At 41.0% G+C, this 17,445-nt stretch overlaps 1 protein-coding gene across 2 annotated transcripts in view; it reads right to left on the bottom strand.

The window, feature by feature from the left end:
* LOC126917947 (protein apterous-like) overlaps positions 1 to 17,445 on the bottom strand; it is a 54,179-nt gene that overhangs the window by 10,680 nt on the left and 26,054 nt on the right. For both annotated transcript variants that reach the window (XM_050725429.1, XM_050725430.1), the window contains exon 4: positions 161 to 690. In XM_050725429.1, the coding sequence (XP_050581386.1) occupies positions 161 to 690 (530 nt within the window). The remainder of the gene's footprint in view (positions 1 to 160; positions 691 to 17,445) is intronic.

The following is a 17,445-nucleotide window of genomic DNA, read 5'->3' as shown; positions in this document are numbered from 1 at the left end:
TTTAAACACGAACCTATAAGAGAATTATGACTTAGAAATTAAGGAATCAAAAAATTACGGCTTTACGATAAAACAAATTACTCTGTAGGTCGTTTCTTCCATCAAGCACATCTTCGTTTTTCCCCAAAACTTTTGATCAGATACGGGTAACGACACTCACCTATGTTGGCGGTCATAGCTTCGAGATCCTTGGGTTTCCTCTTCCTAGGCCTACCCTTCTGTCTTGGCGGCGGCACGACGGCGGCGCCATTGAAGTACGGTACCTTGGGTGGTGAGCCTGCGTCGGGTATGGATGGCGTCGAAGGTTGAAGCGGTACCGGGCTTACGTGGCTGTGGGGATGCTGAGGATGCATCGAGTGATGCGGGTGAGACGGATGGGAGGGATGATGATGATGGTGGTGAAGGAATTCCGGCGAGGGGAACGGTTGACCGGGATAGTGCGGACCGGGCGGATAAACCGGAACCGGAGGACTCTGGGACGGGTGCAGCTCCGCGCCCATCTCGTAATGCAATCGACAGAGCACTGCGCCATCCCTCATCCCGAAGTGATCGCCCTTGGTCAGCGGAACCGCGCAGGCGGCACATGAGAAGCAACGGACATGGAACACCAAGTCTCTGGCTCGCATCACCAGCTCCGAGGCCAGGATCGCTGCGTGGCATCGGGCACATCGTTTCATACTGCCAAACATTCTGAAAAAAATTTGGATCTAAAGTTATACATGTGTTTTCTTTTGAGAATATTCATTAAGCAAGGAAGATTAATTTTCTAGTACTTAAAAGTGAGGTATTTTAACTGATTTTTATACTTGAATCTATGAATGAGACATTTCATTCCTTAAAATGTAGGTAATTTTAAGTTCGTCTTTTTTTTCAATCACTATCATAAAAACGTTCATATTTTTCAGCAATACCAACGTGTTCTTTTATTAAGACAAAATCGTGATTATACCTACATATTTGCTTATTTTCTTTTGTATTGCTTTAGTTCTAATTAGCTATGGATAACATATTAAGGTAGATATGAAGTATCTTGTTGAAAGCGCCATATGAACGACTGTGCAATAAAATATCTCACTCATATTGGGATGGTTTAAAAGAATTCTTTTGTAATTATCGAATAATCCCTATAACGTAAGTGACAGTTTTAAATATATATGATAATAACGACATAAATGTTATTTTACACGCATATAATATATCTCTAAAATAATATGATGTTTCAACGGGCAATAACTTGGCCTAAAGTAGCCCGATCCTTAAGCTCCCAATTTGCAAGACGATCACACAGCCCGGTTAAAAAGCCAGGGTAACTAAACGTTCTAGCAAAGTTACGCCGCTTTTGGTCCGTGGGGCATATCTTTGGAACTAAACCGGCCAATTAACAGGGCAAGAAATCGGGCGACGTTAGTACAACGCCCGCCGACACCGGGATACATACAAACAGATCGAACCGGCGGCCATAACAAAAATAACCAAGAAATTATCGTAACTGCGGGATGCAGGCGGCGCCCATTTTTCCATTCACTTTAAACGATACAAACACATCCGCATGGGGAATGTTTCTCATCGTCTGAGATATCCACCGTGTCCCACAGATAGGGTTCCGTTAAATCGAGAGAAAAAAAGGAGAAAAAAATGAAAGAAAGGAAAAAGGCAACCGGCAAGCAGATAAACAGCCACCGCCAGAGAAGTGTCCGTGGCACGAACGTGGATCGAAGTGGAACAGAGACAGAGACGACACATAGAAACTCAGTGATATCGCGAAGGTAGGGAAGGGACACGTATGGTAAACCGCGGTGAAGCAAAAGGGCGGAAAGGGAAGGAATATGCCGATGCAACGGGCACCGTGACATCGCTACTGCATTAGCGGCACCCTGCAGTCTCCATTACCGAAGCCGGTCGACTATCTACCCGACATCCACTACGGCTACCTACCTAACCACCTATCTCACTCTCCACCTCCTCCCAAATATATTACGTCGCCTCGCAGCCGTACTAAAGAACCTAGATAGAGACGTGCCCGATCTTATAACCCTGATGCTACGTCGGATCCAGTCTCCGTTAAGTTGCTCCGCACCATATAGAAATATATGGTAGGCATAATCATGGTGTTTCAGACGTATGTAGAACGATCCTCGAACCTGGGTCATTGGATACTCTTTGAGGTGTTCTGAGACGAATGTTTCAAGAAGAATGAGAAAAATGGCTCGGTCGTAATGTTGTACACAACTGTCGCTGAGATTATTGTACGTGTATATCGTTTAGATATTTTTATTTGTATCTGAAATAAAGAGAAACGTCTCTCTATTACTTGAGACCTAAATAAAGGGAAAATTGCAACGCTTTGAAAAATATCGCAGAGAAAATCGAGTATATGCAAATAAATTTAAGTGACATTACAGATTACTAAATTTTCTTACAATATGTTTTAAGCTATGATTCAAAGAAACGCGAATTGTGTAAAAGCGTGAGGTTGAAGCAGAGACTATTTTATAGAAGAGACGGTTTTCCTTTTGATCTCCCTCGAATCATGTCAACACGCGTAGCCAGACAATGATTTTTCTGAGATCGACGCGATATTGATGGAATGAATAGGGAAATGCGGGAAAACAAAAGGAGGATGTGGCTACGAGAAATCGTGCACGCACTGCGGAGCAACGATCTCAGCAATTGGAAAACGAGAAAATGGGGAATAACGATCAGATATCGCGTAACGGAAAAGCAAGCCAGACTCCGCGTAACGAGTTTCGTTGTTTCTCGATGGAACAACGACTCGGTTTGCTCGGTATTCTCGTCTCGAAAAGGGAACACGTTCGATGCATACCCTGTTCGATAACACAATGAAATGCAAACAAGATTTAAAAAAAACCATTCATCTAGTATCTCCATTAACACTGTCTGCATAGTGCATTAAATCTACATAAAGCTTGTTTAAACTGTCTTTACTCCACCAAGCATTTTAATAAATAAAGTTTCTTCTTGATTAATATACACTACATTCTATTAATAACAATAAATGAATAACAAATCAAATTAGTTAATATTATACATTCAATTTTCTCCAAACAAATATTTACATTCAAAATAAAACGAAAAAGAAAAAGAAGGAAAAGGGGGATGAATGTAATCTAATTGTCATAACGTTGCATGTACGCAACCTCTATACGTTATCTCGCTGCATAATTCTAAATGAGTTAATAAAAATTCTAACATATTAGTTTTATTACATACCTAAATTTTGCAGCAAAGCAACGAACGATAACAAAAGATTCTTTTCCCCTAACAAACATCTTCAACAATCCTCAGAAGAATAGCAAAGATGAAACTGTTGTTATATAAACTCGAAAGAGGGCCAATCGGTTACCCAATATGCTCGAATGGATCCGATTAGGCAAAAATACGCGGAGTTATCCTGCTGAGCACAAACCAGACTACCGCAACCATTGTATTCTGTATGTGTGACAGGATTAGGGCTGTCAATAGGATCAGAACAACGATAACAATGTGTCTCGAGTCAAGAGACCCTCGACGACTAGTAGATTCTCCGTGCCTAATCCATTAGATTAGGTTTAGGTTTTACCAGGGACCAGGTTAAATCCCTTCGACTCAAAGACTATGTTCTACTGTGCAACGTTATTCGTCGAAACCATTGGCACCCATCGTTGAAGACAGGGTGCCGAATGACTGGCTACTTTCATCGTTGGCGTTCAAGTCGTTTCGGCCGTGTCCCTGTGAAGAGGTGTTGACACGGCTTGACGCTAACTCCCGTCGACGCTTGAATGGAACTTTGAATCGAGTCTACTTGTCGGACTCGCTTGGGGACCGAATATTTTTCTAACTCGATTGGAGGAGCCTGTTCAGTTGAATGTGAAATTGAGGAAGAGGATTAATTTAGTTTGAAGTGCGGTGTAGTTTGATGTTGATGGTGTTTCGTAAAGGTTGAGGAGTAGATCGATTTGACATAGAGAAATTATAGAAATTGTTACAGCACTTATAAAAAATTTCCATCAATATATTACACGTATTATAAATAAATATTTATCGATTATTCAATTATTATGAACTCGAATGATTCTGTCCTGCCATCAATCTCTCCAACTGATCAGAAACCCAAACTTTCCACTTCATTAATCCATCAGTCTTCCTCCATAAGACTCGTACATCCTCTTCAAGCCCAAACACCTCACGAAACCGTCAGAAACCCGTAAGGCATTTACAGCAAAGAGAAAAATCCGTGAAGGTGAGTAGGGTAGAGTTGGTTTTGGCTATTCCTTGCCGTTGGTCGACGCTGTCTTCAGCCTCCCCACGAGGGCTGTCCCGCCGATGGATGAATGAACGAGCTCCACGACCGGGAATAACCTCATTCACGCGCTTCCATCCGTCCTTCCACGCTCATCCTGGTTCCACAAGGCACGGTGGGGGGACGCCCGCAGAGTTTTACAAGATGCACCATATGCGATACATTATTATACAATGCGAGTTGCCGCGGTATTCTAAGCGCGGCCAGAGCCTTGCTTTTTCGCCCGGCTCCTAAACGGATCGTACCCAGTCCGCCACAAAGAGTCGGAAATCTTTTATAATACGCGAACTACTCGCGCGGCGCTGGGACCACTTGCCGCGCGTTCGCACACTCGTTGCATCCGTCGACCACGTGGATACTCTCTCCCTCCGTTTCCATTTCCTTTTCTTTCTTTCTTTCTCTCTTTCTTTCTTCCTTCCTTATCCAGCTTCTTTTGGTTCGTAGCCTCGTTGCGACCGCTTTCTTTTCGGTTCGCTTTCTTTGGCCCTCGAGAGATGCCCGCGAGGACACGAGCCCCGCAGAGGCCGCGATTTCTCACGTGCCGTCTCGAGAAAGATGTAAGACTCCACACGTCTTCATCTTTCGACCGTTGCACCCCGCGGTTCTCGTTCTTCTCGCACGCTTCTGGGGATGATTTTTTTATACATTATACAATGTTGGGTATTTTCTCTTTTTTCTTTTTCTCTTCTTTTTTTTCATTTTGGTTCCTGTTTCTCTTTGTACGATTGTTGGTAGGCGCGAGGAGGAGATCGTGTTGAGTTTGGAACAGTTGGAGAGATGTTTCTGAAGGTTTGATTATGATTACTTTGCCAAATAACTTTTGATAGAGATTTAGTAGAAATGGAGTCAAGCTTGAATAGTTTTTATAGGATTGTTGCTTATTTGGAATATATTAATCATTATCTTAACATTTCTCTAAAGAAATAGTTCGTAAAAGTTATGGTCTTGTCCAGGTTTTTACTCTTAAACAGTTTTCTCTGTACTTGGTTGTTATGCTAAAACTTTTTAAGCGTTTTGTATTATGTAAATTTTGCTTACAGGCAATTGCATCGCTTACACTTGTGATACGAGTAGGAATATTCCAAACTACTGTACGAAACACTTAACATATCTTTAATGAAGATTCGCCATTAAACGAAGAAGCGTGCAAACGAAACGTCGTTAAGATTTCTCAGGCTGCAACCTGCAATCCAAAAATTGTAAGAAATTCAAAGATCTTCGCTCGATTAAACATTCCAGTAATTTCTTTGTAATGTATTCACAAATTCTAGCCAGCCACTCACAACCACATCGTTAAGACTCTTGCAGAAATGTTAAAACGAAATGGTAATCGTGAAAGTAATTGACGTTTTATCGAGAGAATGCTTTCGCTATGAACAATGACCTGTCATCGGAAGTAGAAGATGCAAAGAGTGATCATTTTCCCCAAATTGTATTACTAGAATTCACGTCCAACTTTACACATCGCAATCAGGATCAGATTATTTTTCATACGATGTCAATTTTTCTGCATTTTTCCTTTTTTTAACTATCATGAAACTTTCTTTGTCAAAAGACAAAATAAATGTCCTATATTATTACCATATTCTTTATGTTAGTTTGAAAAACCTAAATACGACAAGAATACTGACTGGATGGAATGTGCCAAGGATATTTCTAAACAAATATCAATGTGACGTTATCATTGAAATATTGACTTCTCGAAAAGAGTGTGTTCTCGTGTAAAATTTTTCGGAATCGTGGAAGACGTTTTCTTCGATATTGTGTCGTGTTCTCGTGGCATTTGTCAGGCCGCGTGCGGACATTCAAAAAGATCCAGTCCCGCTTCTATTCGTTCAGCAGCATCGTATGTTAAAGCGGAGGCCGTTGACAAGCCGCGCAGGGATTAAGAGGACAGGCCTCACGATGCTGTAAATTATTATTTTCACGATAAAGGCATGTCCACCTCGACTGGAATCCCGGGTGTAATTAATGCATCCACCGATAAACGATCTGCTTCTGTCCTTCCTACGGCCGCGAATCTAATCGACAAGATTCGACGATCGTCGCTACCGTCCTCGTTGGAAACGTGACTGGATTGTTGAAAGAGAAAAGTAGCAGAAAGAAAGATTTTGAGACACGCCAGGTACGAAACGCAACTTACTTCGATGTTTCTTACACTGTAATTTTAATTAATGTATCTAATTTAGTACTGGGTAATGTAGTAACATAAGTTCCCCTTGTTTCTATATTTATTATATAAATAGAGAAAACAGGACGAATATATGCATATTACAAACTGATATTTCTTCATAATGGTTTTCATTTGTTTATCGAGTGCGTGACGTATCCGTACGATAAATAACTTAACCAAAGCTATTGCGATTATTCTGTTAAAATTTTGTACCAATGGATATCGTATCTTACTGTGTCCTACAGCTCTCTAGCTCTTTACATAAAAACAAAACCACCCTTCGAATAGCAGAACCAGTTTCCCATCATACCATACATTTACCATTTTCCATATATACCATTCTACGCTTCATTTCTACTCAAATAGAGATCGTTACAGACCGGAGTGGCAGCAAGTGAAGCGAGACGCGCGGCAATGAAAGTCGCGGTGACAGGAACGCGGTGAAAATCTTGTCGGGATAGGCCTGTCCGGTATCCACCATCAAGGAAGATGAACGATAATGCAAGAATACCGTGATCCAGATTAATGCTCGAACACCGCGCCACGTCGCCGCCGGCGACCCACGCGTGTGCGTGTCCACCGCCGTCGGGGGAGATCCGCGGTGTATCCGCCCGGTAGCCCGTAGCTACATTATTCATAAAATAAAACGCGCAACCATTGGTTAGTCTGAGCGCAGACGACGCGAGAAAATCAACAAGAAAATGCAGCGGGCCGAGACAAGCCCAGCCGCTGTTACGAAAAGATTATTCAGCGAATCATTCAGTAAACCTAGCCGCTACTTCCGCTCGCGGACCGTCTGTAATAAAATGATATACACTGTCGAACTTCCGCTGACGAGGCACTTTCTAAAATGAAATTTCGTTTTTTCTTTTTTACAGATTTGTCGAAGAAGGATTACGCGTATTGAGATTTGTGATTGGTAAAAGTTGGAGATTAAATCATGAATGGTTATCGAATGTTGGAACGTTGATAAAGGGGTTATAGTTTAAAGAATGATATTGGACTAAGCTCGTAGCGAAATTTTGTAGAGTTAATATTTTAAAATCATACACATGCGCTTTCTTTCGGTAATTATAACAGAATGATACTATCGACGAATCTACAGTTCAAATTCCACCAAATGATCTCAGTCAACCTCTGTTACAACACTTCATTACGTAACTCTCATTACGTCTCTTAGACAAACTTATAATTCATCATCCAACGACACCCAATAATTAAGAGCAAAATCACACTACCTCGAGAGATGCATATTCTAATTCTCAATCGTGGAAAACTAAGAGTGTTGAGATCGCATCAGTGAGACTCTTAGTAACTGGAGATTCCCTGAGTCGAGAAGCATACGAAGAACAATGTTGCAGAGGTACATATGGAAATCCAGAGCATGATATTGTGAGAACGAGGAAACACGCAATGTTCTCGGTAGATAAAAGAGCTTGGTCGACCTTCTGGTTACAGGAAACACGTAGGCTATCCAGGTAAAGTTAGCATCGGTTGCGTAGCGGAACCAAGCTCTTGGAAACGAAAATTTCCAACATGGAAGAAGTATCCCCAAGGGCAAACGTGTCGCGATGGCGAAGATCCCCTGGCTGGATTAGACATAAACATGTCATACCGGCGATATCAACGCCAATAACGTTGCAAAGCGAACAAGTCGCCGCGATATCGCTGCTTCCGATCGCCTCTCCACAGGGGCAGCCAGCGGGCAACAAAGAAACCAAAAAGGGAAACGTCTCTGGAATCGCATACCGTGAAAACTTCGCGGCTGATGTATCGATAAAACGCGTTGGCAACGTTAATCAAGCACCTACGGTGCCATGGAACAATCGTTGAGAAAACGGTGCGCAGTTGCGTCGATAGTTGCGTAATATAATATACAGTGCCGTGCTAAAGTCTTGGCCCATCTACCATGGCGATCTCTTAATAGTAACAATCTTATTTTTAAGAAACATTTCCATACACAATTATCTGGAAATCTTTAGATGTTTTAGTTATGTAAATGGTAAGTAAATGGTAAGAATTGAGATTATTGAAAAATTAACGGGAGAACGTTTGTTGTGGAGAGGACAAAACAAGTTCATATGTCAACTTCGATGTTTCAATTTCAAATTTTAAAAGAATTTGTTGCGATAGAAAAACAGTCATGTTAAAAATAATCGAAACGACACGGTCGGATTAATACGTGTTGACAGATTTAAAATAATCTCAGATATATTTATATTTATCTGTAAAGACAAAATATTTATTTGACAGATCTTATTCGATATTGTTTTTGTCGTTTACTATGTATCACGATCTATATAATTATCACTGTGTCTGATTGCGCAGCTAAATGATTACAATATCATCGTGTCGAATACGACGAAACAGACAGAGACAGCGAGGAAGAAGGGGACAGTCTTTATCGATGCAGAATTTGTATCCGGATTGTCGTTTCGCAGCCTTTCGCGGCTACTGTTTCATTTTATTCGGTTAACGAACGAGAATCGAACGCGAGAACCGACTCGATACACGACTATTGGTTTCTAAGGGTACAAGTGGAACAAGAGCGGATTACGAATTGATCCGGCCTGAAAATGGCCAGAGATATCCATTTACGAGCACCCACTCGCCAGATGGGGAAAATTTATGTCCCCGGTTTCTTTTCGCTTTAGGAATTATTAGCTTCGCAGTTTGGCGCGAGGGCTACGCTTGATTTTCCGACCGAACGATTAGTCTTTGAAGCAAGCAGCCTCGATTAACGTCCTGACATCCATCATCGAATGGACACACGTTGGATCACGGTCGTGTTTGTTCGGGTTGCGAAAGGGAAGCTAGAGAAATGATTTATCTAGTGGCCCTCGAAGCCGATTTCCGGTTATCGTTTGTTTTTGGTGTGCACGTTTGACTATAGATTGATGATTCTTTTGCAACTGAAAGTAGGGAGATGAATGGTATCAATGTTAACCTATTAACAAGATCACTCTACAGAATAAAACGAAAGAAATCACGAGTCTTCGCAAGCATTCATGATAGACAATCCATTTTAATAAAATGGTTTAAGTATCATAACACGTTATTGTGATGAATGATTAGAGTATGAATAATACAATTGCCAAATTAAGACTGCTATAATCTGATTAACGACTGAAAAATGTCAATGAAATAACTGTTGTATAAAAAGCACGTTACTTAACTTGGAATTATAATAATTTTCAAGCTCAAAGCAGAAATATTTTACATTTTACAAATTTCAAAAGAAAATACACAAAGAAGACAATAATATTCACTCGTTATCCATGAGGTATCAATTCCAGAAAAATTGTATCCCATTAAAAATTCAATCCAAAAAGACTCGGATTATTTTTTCTCCTCTTTCTCAAATAGTAACTCGCCCGAACCTTAACCATCGGTCATAAAACCCTTTCTTCCCCACGATATATAGTAATAATCACGGGATTACCTCGCGAACCGGTGCTTATCTCCCGAACAGTCTAATCTGAATATTGATCTACGAAGAACGTAGGAAAAAGGGAAAAAAGAGGCGGGCCCGAGGAAATATAAACTCGCCGGGAAGACACGCTGCGTCCTGTGATATGTGGGGTATCTAGCCAGAGGGTACGTAGCTCATCTCCGTCGGTGCAATAAATACGTACGATTACAATGTTACGCGGCTGTAACTCAGCCGCGCCTTCGCTGCGCCTAGCACTGCGCTCAGCAATTTACGACGAACTTGATTCGACCATTTCTAGTTGTATCGAATCTTCAAGCATTAAGACACTCAAAATATAATCTTCCACTGCAATTTGGTAGCATCTTTTGGTACCTCGATACCTCTGTATTCGTATTGCTTGGATTAGTATTTACATGAGATTGAATGATTTAAAATTCGTATGCTATCGTCTAAGCATAGATCGAGATTAGAAGTTGTTTTGTATAAAATCATTCGTAAGTGAAATATCGTGATTACATCCAAAGTTATCAATCATCAGGAATTCCATGTAAACCTCCGAAACTTATCCAAGCAGCATTGAGCTCTGAATCCTAAATTAAAAATAATAAGTCTTAATTAAATTTAGTTAAATTAAAGTCTTTCTAAGCCTAAATTAAAGTCTTTCAATAATCTAATATCCGAAATTCTATTAGCCCAATAATGACAATAAAGACACAAAATATGTTTCAAAACTTCTATCAAGATCCTCGTCGATCTCAATAATTTAGTTTATAATACTCAAACTTCTAACATTCCTCCCATGATTCCCTTTAAAGAGACGAAAAATCCATTTAAAACCTCGAGACCTATCCAAGTCTCTAAACCACCAACAAACTCTCCATATACCAAAACAGAAACGCTGAATCGTTACTGGTGGAGGAACACCTCGACGAGCAAGCGCAGAGAGACAATCTATCTAGTCGTTCATCTGCACATGTCCAAGGATCGCTGGAGACGGCACACGGAGAACAGGAAGAAGAAAGAGGGTAGTCGAGGGTCGAGAATCGCAGTAACCCGATACTTTTGCGGGGATGGTTTATGTGGTGACACTCGCAATTCTGTGGTAGACACACGACTCATCGTGACCTTGCGGGTCCCTCCGAGATGGACCCCCTGCCGGGGTACGCCGAATCCTCTTATGAAGTAACGATGACCAACGACCGAGCCACTCGTAAAAACTCCGTACGAATACGAGGCATATGCAGAACCAGGTTTACACACGCGAACGCGTCGCTGGCATGCGTACGAATTAAGGGCCACTGAGCTTCGACTGCCGCCTCAGGGTATCGAACAGGCGACCCTTTCAACCATTTCGACTGTCTCTGAAATTGTACACTGTAACGGTGGTAGGGTTTGATAACGGAGAATACTCGAAGAAATGTTGAGTGAAATTCGCGATAATGATGGAGGATTCACAAAAACAATATAAAATTGTGCGGCTGTTTCATAAGTTTTGTCCTTCTCTTTCTGGGACGAAATGTTTGCATAATGAATACAATCATCAACATGTTGCTTCTGGCTTTTCATTGCTAATTAATTTTGATCTAAACCTTTCGGTGAAAATTTCCTGTCAGGTTCTTGAAAATCATTTTTGGCATATTTTTACACCGAGAGCTTGCAAGTGAATCCAATTAATATTTTCATTCGTCACTATTGCTCCTTTTTGTGATACTTATCAAGTGTAACTATATATAATTTTATATTTATCAAGTATCACGAGTGCTTTTGATATCTCAACGCATTAATTAAGTTTTAATCTTCAATAGATATCTTAACAAATAAAAATTCGAAAATAAATGAAAAATAATCTGGTAAAAAGATAAGAGATATGTTGTAATAAAGGAGAAGAAGTATTATTGAAGAATATTACGAGACTACGCGGGCAAATTTAAAGGGGACATGGAAAATGATCGTCATCGCAGTTCGAGGATTATTAAAAATTAATAGCGACCAACACCAACAGGTGAAAAAAGTCGATGTGACGGTAGTTGTAACGCGAACGGACAAGTGACTCTTAGCGGGGCGCCATTGCTGGCGAATCTGATAATGGCGAGAAGGTATATCGCCGCTCGGAGGAGCTATCATTCGTGTTCTCGCTGCGTCCGTTCGCATCCTGCGGCTGATACATGAAGTGTCCTACGTGCAGGTGTCGCGAGACAAATACGGGCTGGTCGTGGTATCTCACATAGGATCTACGACATCGAGATATCCTGGCGGTCTCTTTTTTTCGACCTCCGAATGAACGAATAAACTATTTGTACCATACGTATGCTCACTTCGTTTCGCGTATCATTGAATCGTTATCGTTATCTGGATTCGTTTCGTTTACTGGATAAAATACCAATTAACAGGTAGGTACTTTTATCTTTCATGGTTTATTTTATTCCATTTGTTATTTTCCTATAATTCTAACTTTTACAAACTCTTCATGTATTTTTTTACGATCGATGACGATTGGATTCGAATCGATTATCATTTTATACAATTCCATCAAGTATTTTAATATTTACGAGAAGAATTACACTGTAAATCTTAAGAGATTATCCAAGAGGATTAACACTCCCACCGTGACTCAACGTTCGATCGTCACCATACTCTTCACACCGTTCTATCCCGCGAATACTTGCTCCTCCGCCATCAGAGGCGCGAATAATACCTCTAATGAGCGTCATTCAATCTGTCACTCTTTTCGTTGTCATTAAACCAGCCATCGGCAACAAGCACTCGTTCCAGCAGCACCCGTGTACACCGTGGACGCATGAATAGAGGTCGCACAAAGACCTCCACGAGCATCAATCCTCTCCCATCGATCGTTCTACGATCTTCTCCTCTTCAAGTAGCTGAAAATCGATCGCGCGACGATCCATTCCCTCGGCTACCAGAAAAAAAAGCGACGCTTAACGAGGCAACCGGGGCGATAACCCAGCGAGTAGAGTCGGCCAGCTGCTATTACACTGTTGGAATGCGAGGGTATCTTCGAAATCGGCCCTTAAAGTACGTCGAAACAGCGACTTGTTCCTTTCTCTCCCTAATATCGCTCTCCTCCGTTCGTTTTCCTACATACTGAGGACTGATTAGACACCGTGGCGGAGATAACCGAACGTCCATCGAAGATCCTCTCCTTATCTGGTCCCGCATCTAAACCGCGTTCCCCCGGAATTTCGACGTTCCCTCTAGAGAAAACAGCCGACCAGGGACATAAATATGATAGAGTCACGACCTGGTGTGTCGGGACGCACGTACGGTACGGAGTGGTGGTGCGTCGCACCGGGTAACATAATACGCGTGCACAGCCTCTCTCGGCCACTTCTGGGACATGCATCATCGGTAGCCGTCCCGGTGTCGCAGTATTTCTCGGCCCCTTTCTTAGATCGTAACACGGTGGACGCACCGAGTTATGTCCCCGTGCCTCGTTATCGTTGCACCGCGACTCCGACCACCACGCCGCCCCCTACGTGCTAGCCTGCGTCCTGATTAATGCAACACTTTTTGCCATCACTTCGCAAAACCGGGTTCCTCTTCCGCTTGTTGCTGCTATACTACACGTAACTAGGCGGGAAGAGTGTTACGGTGGTTTAGATCGGTTCGCTGAGACACAAGGAATAGCGTTTACGGTTATTTCTCGAGGGTAAGTGCAATCTTCGGGCGTTGAGAGTGTTTAGACTGGAAGGTTAAATATCTAGGGAATCGATATTCTTGTTTGGAATTCAATGCGTGCTTCTCAATTTTACACGAAGTATTTATTTAATTATTTGTTTATTTATTATTGTATATCGAAGTAGCTGCCTGATGACTGGATTGCGAATGCTTGTGCATTTAGGAAAAATTTAAATAGACAACATAGACATATATATATACAATACAGCGTACAAAGTATCTAAAATACTCTTTAAAATATTTAGAAGATGAAGGAAATTCCTAGTCAGGTTCTACGTATCGTTTTCGTTATATCCATGAAAGTGTTCGGATTTGCAAAGCAAGAAGAACAAAGTGATACATATGAAAAACCATCATCGCGTAGAGATAAACGATTCCCGTCAGAGTATCGTGTCGGTTTGCGAAAGTGATTCGGAAGAATTCATTCCGGACTGAGTCGTATCTGTTTTCGTGAGGATGTTTCGGGACGACTGGTTGTGGCCTCGTGCTCGTCCTTTTTCGAGCAAGGATTCTCGCGCGTACGACGCGAGCAGGGGGTTCCAGCGGGTCCGGAGTCTGCGCGGCGCATCTTAATTATGAGGGCTAAATTATGAGCGAGCTCCCGGCGCTGAAATATTTGTGTGTTCGCCGGCCGAGGGTTATGGCTCAATTACCACTGGCTATTTCCTTTGCGAGCCGTTGATTTAAGGCGACCACTTCCTGCGCCCGAAAGGACATCCTCCGCGATCGTTTCGACCAGTTGAAACCACGAGAAATACTCTTGTCGCTTTTCAACGGCAGACCATTGCTTGAGCATTCTCGATATGAGGTCCTTGGTCATCTCGATTTCATTCCTGACGCTTCAATGTTTCACTTTCCAAGCATTTTTAAATCATTTAGCTTTAAACAATGAACTTGGACTCTTTTATTCGGTCATATAATTTAGATAACATAAAAGAGCCATAACATACACGTACATATATTATAAACAAATTACGTATAAATATTGTCTCTCATTCGATGGAGCTGAAGTATCGAAAAGAACGCCAGTATCCTCGTTTCATCTATTTTCTATAAAAAAGTTTGTAAAATTCAATGAAAAATTCATAAACTATTAATTGGATGAAATATTGATCTGAAAGAATCGTGGATGGAGAAAAATCTGAAATGTGAATGCATGTTATTAATAAATCTAATTAATCAGTGCATGAATCTACGTCTTCGCAAATGGAAACTCGATTAAAAACATAATCATTGTGCGCGTGTCTTATATTATATTCCACTCTATTCTATTCTTAGAATGAAATTTAGCGACATTGGCTAAGCGATTATTAACAATATACAACGTTACGTGAGACGAGTGGATGGAACGGATGAAGGGATAATCGTTGCTTTTTCGAGTGCAACAGCCGAATTGCAACGGCGACTTCACGCGAGCGCATCATCGGAGGATTGAGACGTTAAATGTGAGATCGTAATCAAAATTTAATGCGATCAGATAAGGACTAATTGCAGTCAGACCACTTCGGTAGTCTCATCGAGAGGAAATCGTAAAACATAGTTGCTCGGTGTCGAGCTGCACGCACCGTCTTCCTAGTATCGTAATCTATACCCTGCGATCTTGTCTTTGCCCATCGTGAGACGTATTATACATGTCTATATAATGGAAATTAAATTTCATTTAATTATATATAATTTATGAAATTATTGCAATGTCAAATATATAAATTCTTTATAACTATATAAGATTTCAAATGAGATATCTAATATGTAATTCTAGAAGGTTTTAATAATTTCCTAATGACTTCACTTACAGGTTTACCTAAATTTTCGTACATGTCGTACGTATTCGTATGTATATTGATATGTTTCATTATGTTCCAATACAACCCGCCATACGATACGCCAAATACTCTTATCTCAAAAAACTGCCGATTGGTTTAGCAAAATTATATGCATAACTTCCACCCCAGCATCCTCATCTTGAACAAATTGAAAGAGCCGCAAAATACATTTTTCAAACGCGTTCCCACCGTCTTCTGGTTGTACGAAGAAAAAAGCTAAATGATCCAGAAAGGAAAAAGTAAACCGAGGAAATTTCTGTCCACTAATTAGTCCTCTGAAGAGAGACAGTATATACGCGAGGACAGGATCGTGAAGACAAAATTCAGCAGGTGGTGGTACGCACGCGACCCCGTGGTTTATGAACACGCACGCTTTGCCGCTAATATACCCGTGCGCAACGAGACACGCACGGGCCGCGCGAGGAGATGCGCTTTGAACGCCGGTGAATCGCGCGAACGTGAATCCTGACGTACATGCAAGTCGTGGCCACGATGCATGACCGCTGCCACCAGCCAGAGAGCCAGCCTCCAGAAAATCCAGGAAGTCGAGCTCACCAAGCCCGATCCACGATCATTTCCTTAGTGTTCTCTCTCTTCTCTCTTCTTTCCCCCGATCCCTTCTTTTTCATACGTAATTAAGAACGTCCTCCTACACGCTCGTTATCCGCGCCAATCTCGAATAACGTCGTTTAAAAGATATACGATTTTGCATGAATTTTAGATGATCTTGAATGTATATAGAAGATTCGTAGAGAAAGCAAGTTTTTGTCTTGTTTTGTATTTTTTTTTTTTTTTTTTTCGAATATAATGTTGCTTATGTGGTTTGGCATTAAACAGAAGTAATATGAATATGTAATATAATTTTATCAGATAAGATAACGACACTCCGACATTTAGGAAAATATATGCCGTTTAATGTCTTACAGTTAACGATTCTGTAGATGCTACTCTTTTATACAGGAAATTAACAATATGAAGAGCAGAAAATTGAAATATTAAAATATAGAAACAGGGGCGTTTTAAGCGGAAGATTGAAATTATAGGGTTTGTAAGACTCGAAGGTAACCGGAATCCGAAGAAGATAAAATGAAGGCTAAGAGGTAGCGACATTAAGTCGTTCGAGTCCTGAGGAAACAGAGCCATCGGCTACCAAGTGGTCGCAGGATATTCCGGCGAACCGGTTCAAACGTATCTCTGGTTGCACAAGGAATAAGTGAATTTTATGCGCTCGTGTATCTTCCATCGTGAAAATATAACGACGCATCAAACATTTTAACGAATATCGTAATATAAATATTGGTTTATTAATAACAGAAAAATCTTTGAATCGGTCATCGAACGTGACTTACTAACTCATCTACGAAACACATTCATCGAATTCCCAGTGGCAAACCACAAATATTGCATTTCAGTAAACATGCGAGTTTATAATTAATGAACCACTCGACCTCACCTCCCCGAAACAAATTATTATAAATTTCAAAATTCTCGAATGAATATTATCACGCATTTTTATAAATCACGTTCCATGATTGTCGAGCAATTTCAACGTACCTCGAAAACATCCAATTCACGAAACACGTTCGCGTGGTTGCTCGTCGAAGTTCATACATTTCGCTGTATGCAAAAACGTTGGTGATAAATTATGCGTGCCCAGCGTCCCACGTGGCTGTGCTACGGGTTTACTCGATAAATAATGAGTAGCTCGGTGCGGACATCTTATCTAACACCGCTTTATATTTTAGAAAAATTCATCAAAAGTGGAAGAGAATGGAACAGTGAGTTTCACCAATGGCTTTGATCATCGAATGATTGAAAATCAACAGAATTGAATAGAATAAAATATTCCAAGTTTCTACTAATTTGTGTCGCTGAATCAGCAGTTTACTTCCTAATCGGATTTAGCCAAGAAACCAGCCATCACGAAGTTACTATCCTATGACCTCCATCTACGTCAATATCCACAATTAAAGAAAAAAAAAGAAACAGATTGGAAAGTTTTCTGAAAAAAGAGCTCGGA

The sequence above is a fragment of the Bombus affinis genome, chromosome 6 (genome assembly GCF_024516045.1).
Source record: "Bombus affinis isolate iyBomAffi1 chromosome 6, iyBomAffi1.2, whole genome shotgun sequence".
Taxonomy (NCBI): Eukaryota; Metazoa; Arthropoda; class Insecta; order Hymenoptera; family Apidae; genus Bombus; species Bombus affinis.
Note: the sequence above shows the minus strand (reverse complement) of the source record. Positions and strands in the feature narration are given on the sequence as shown.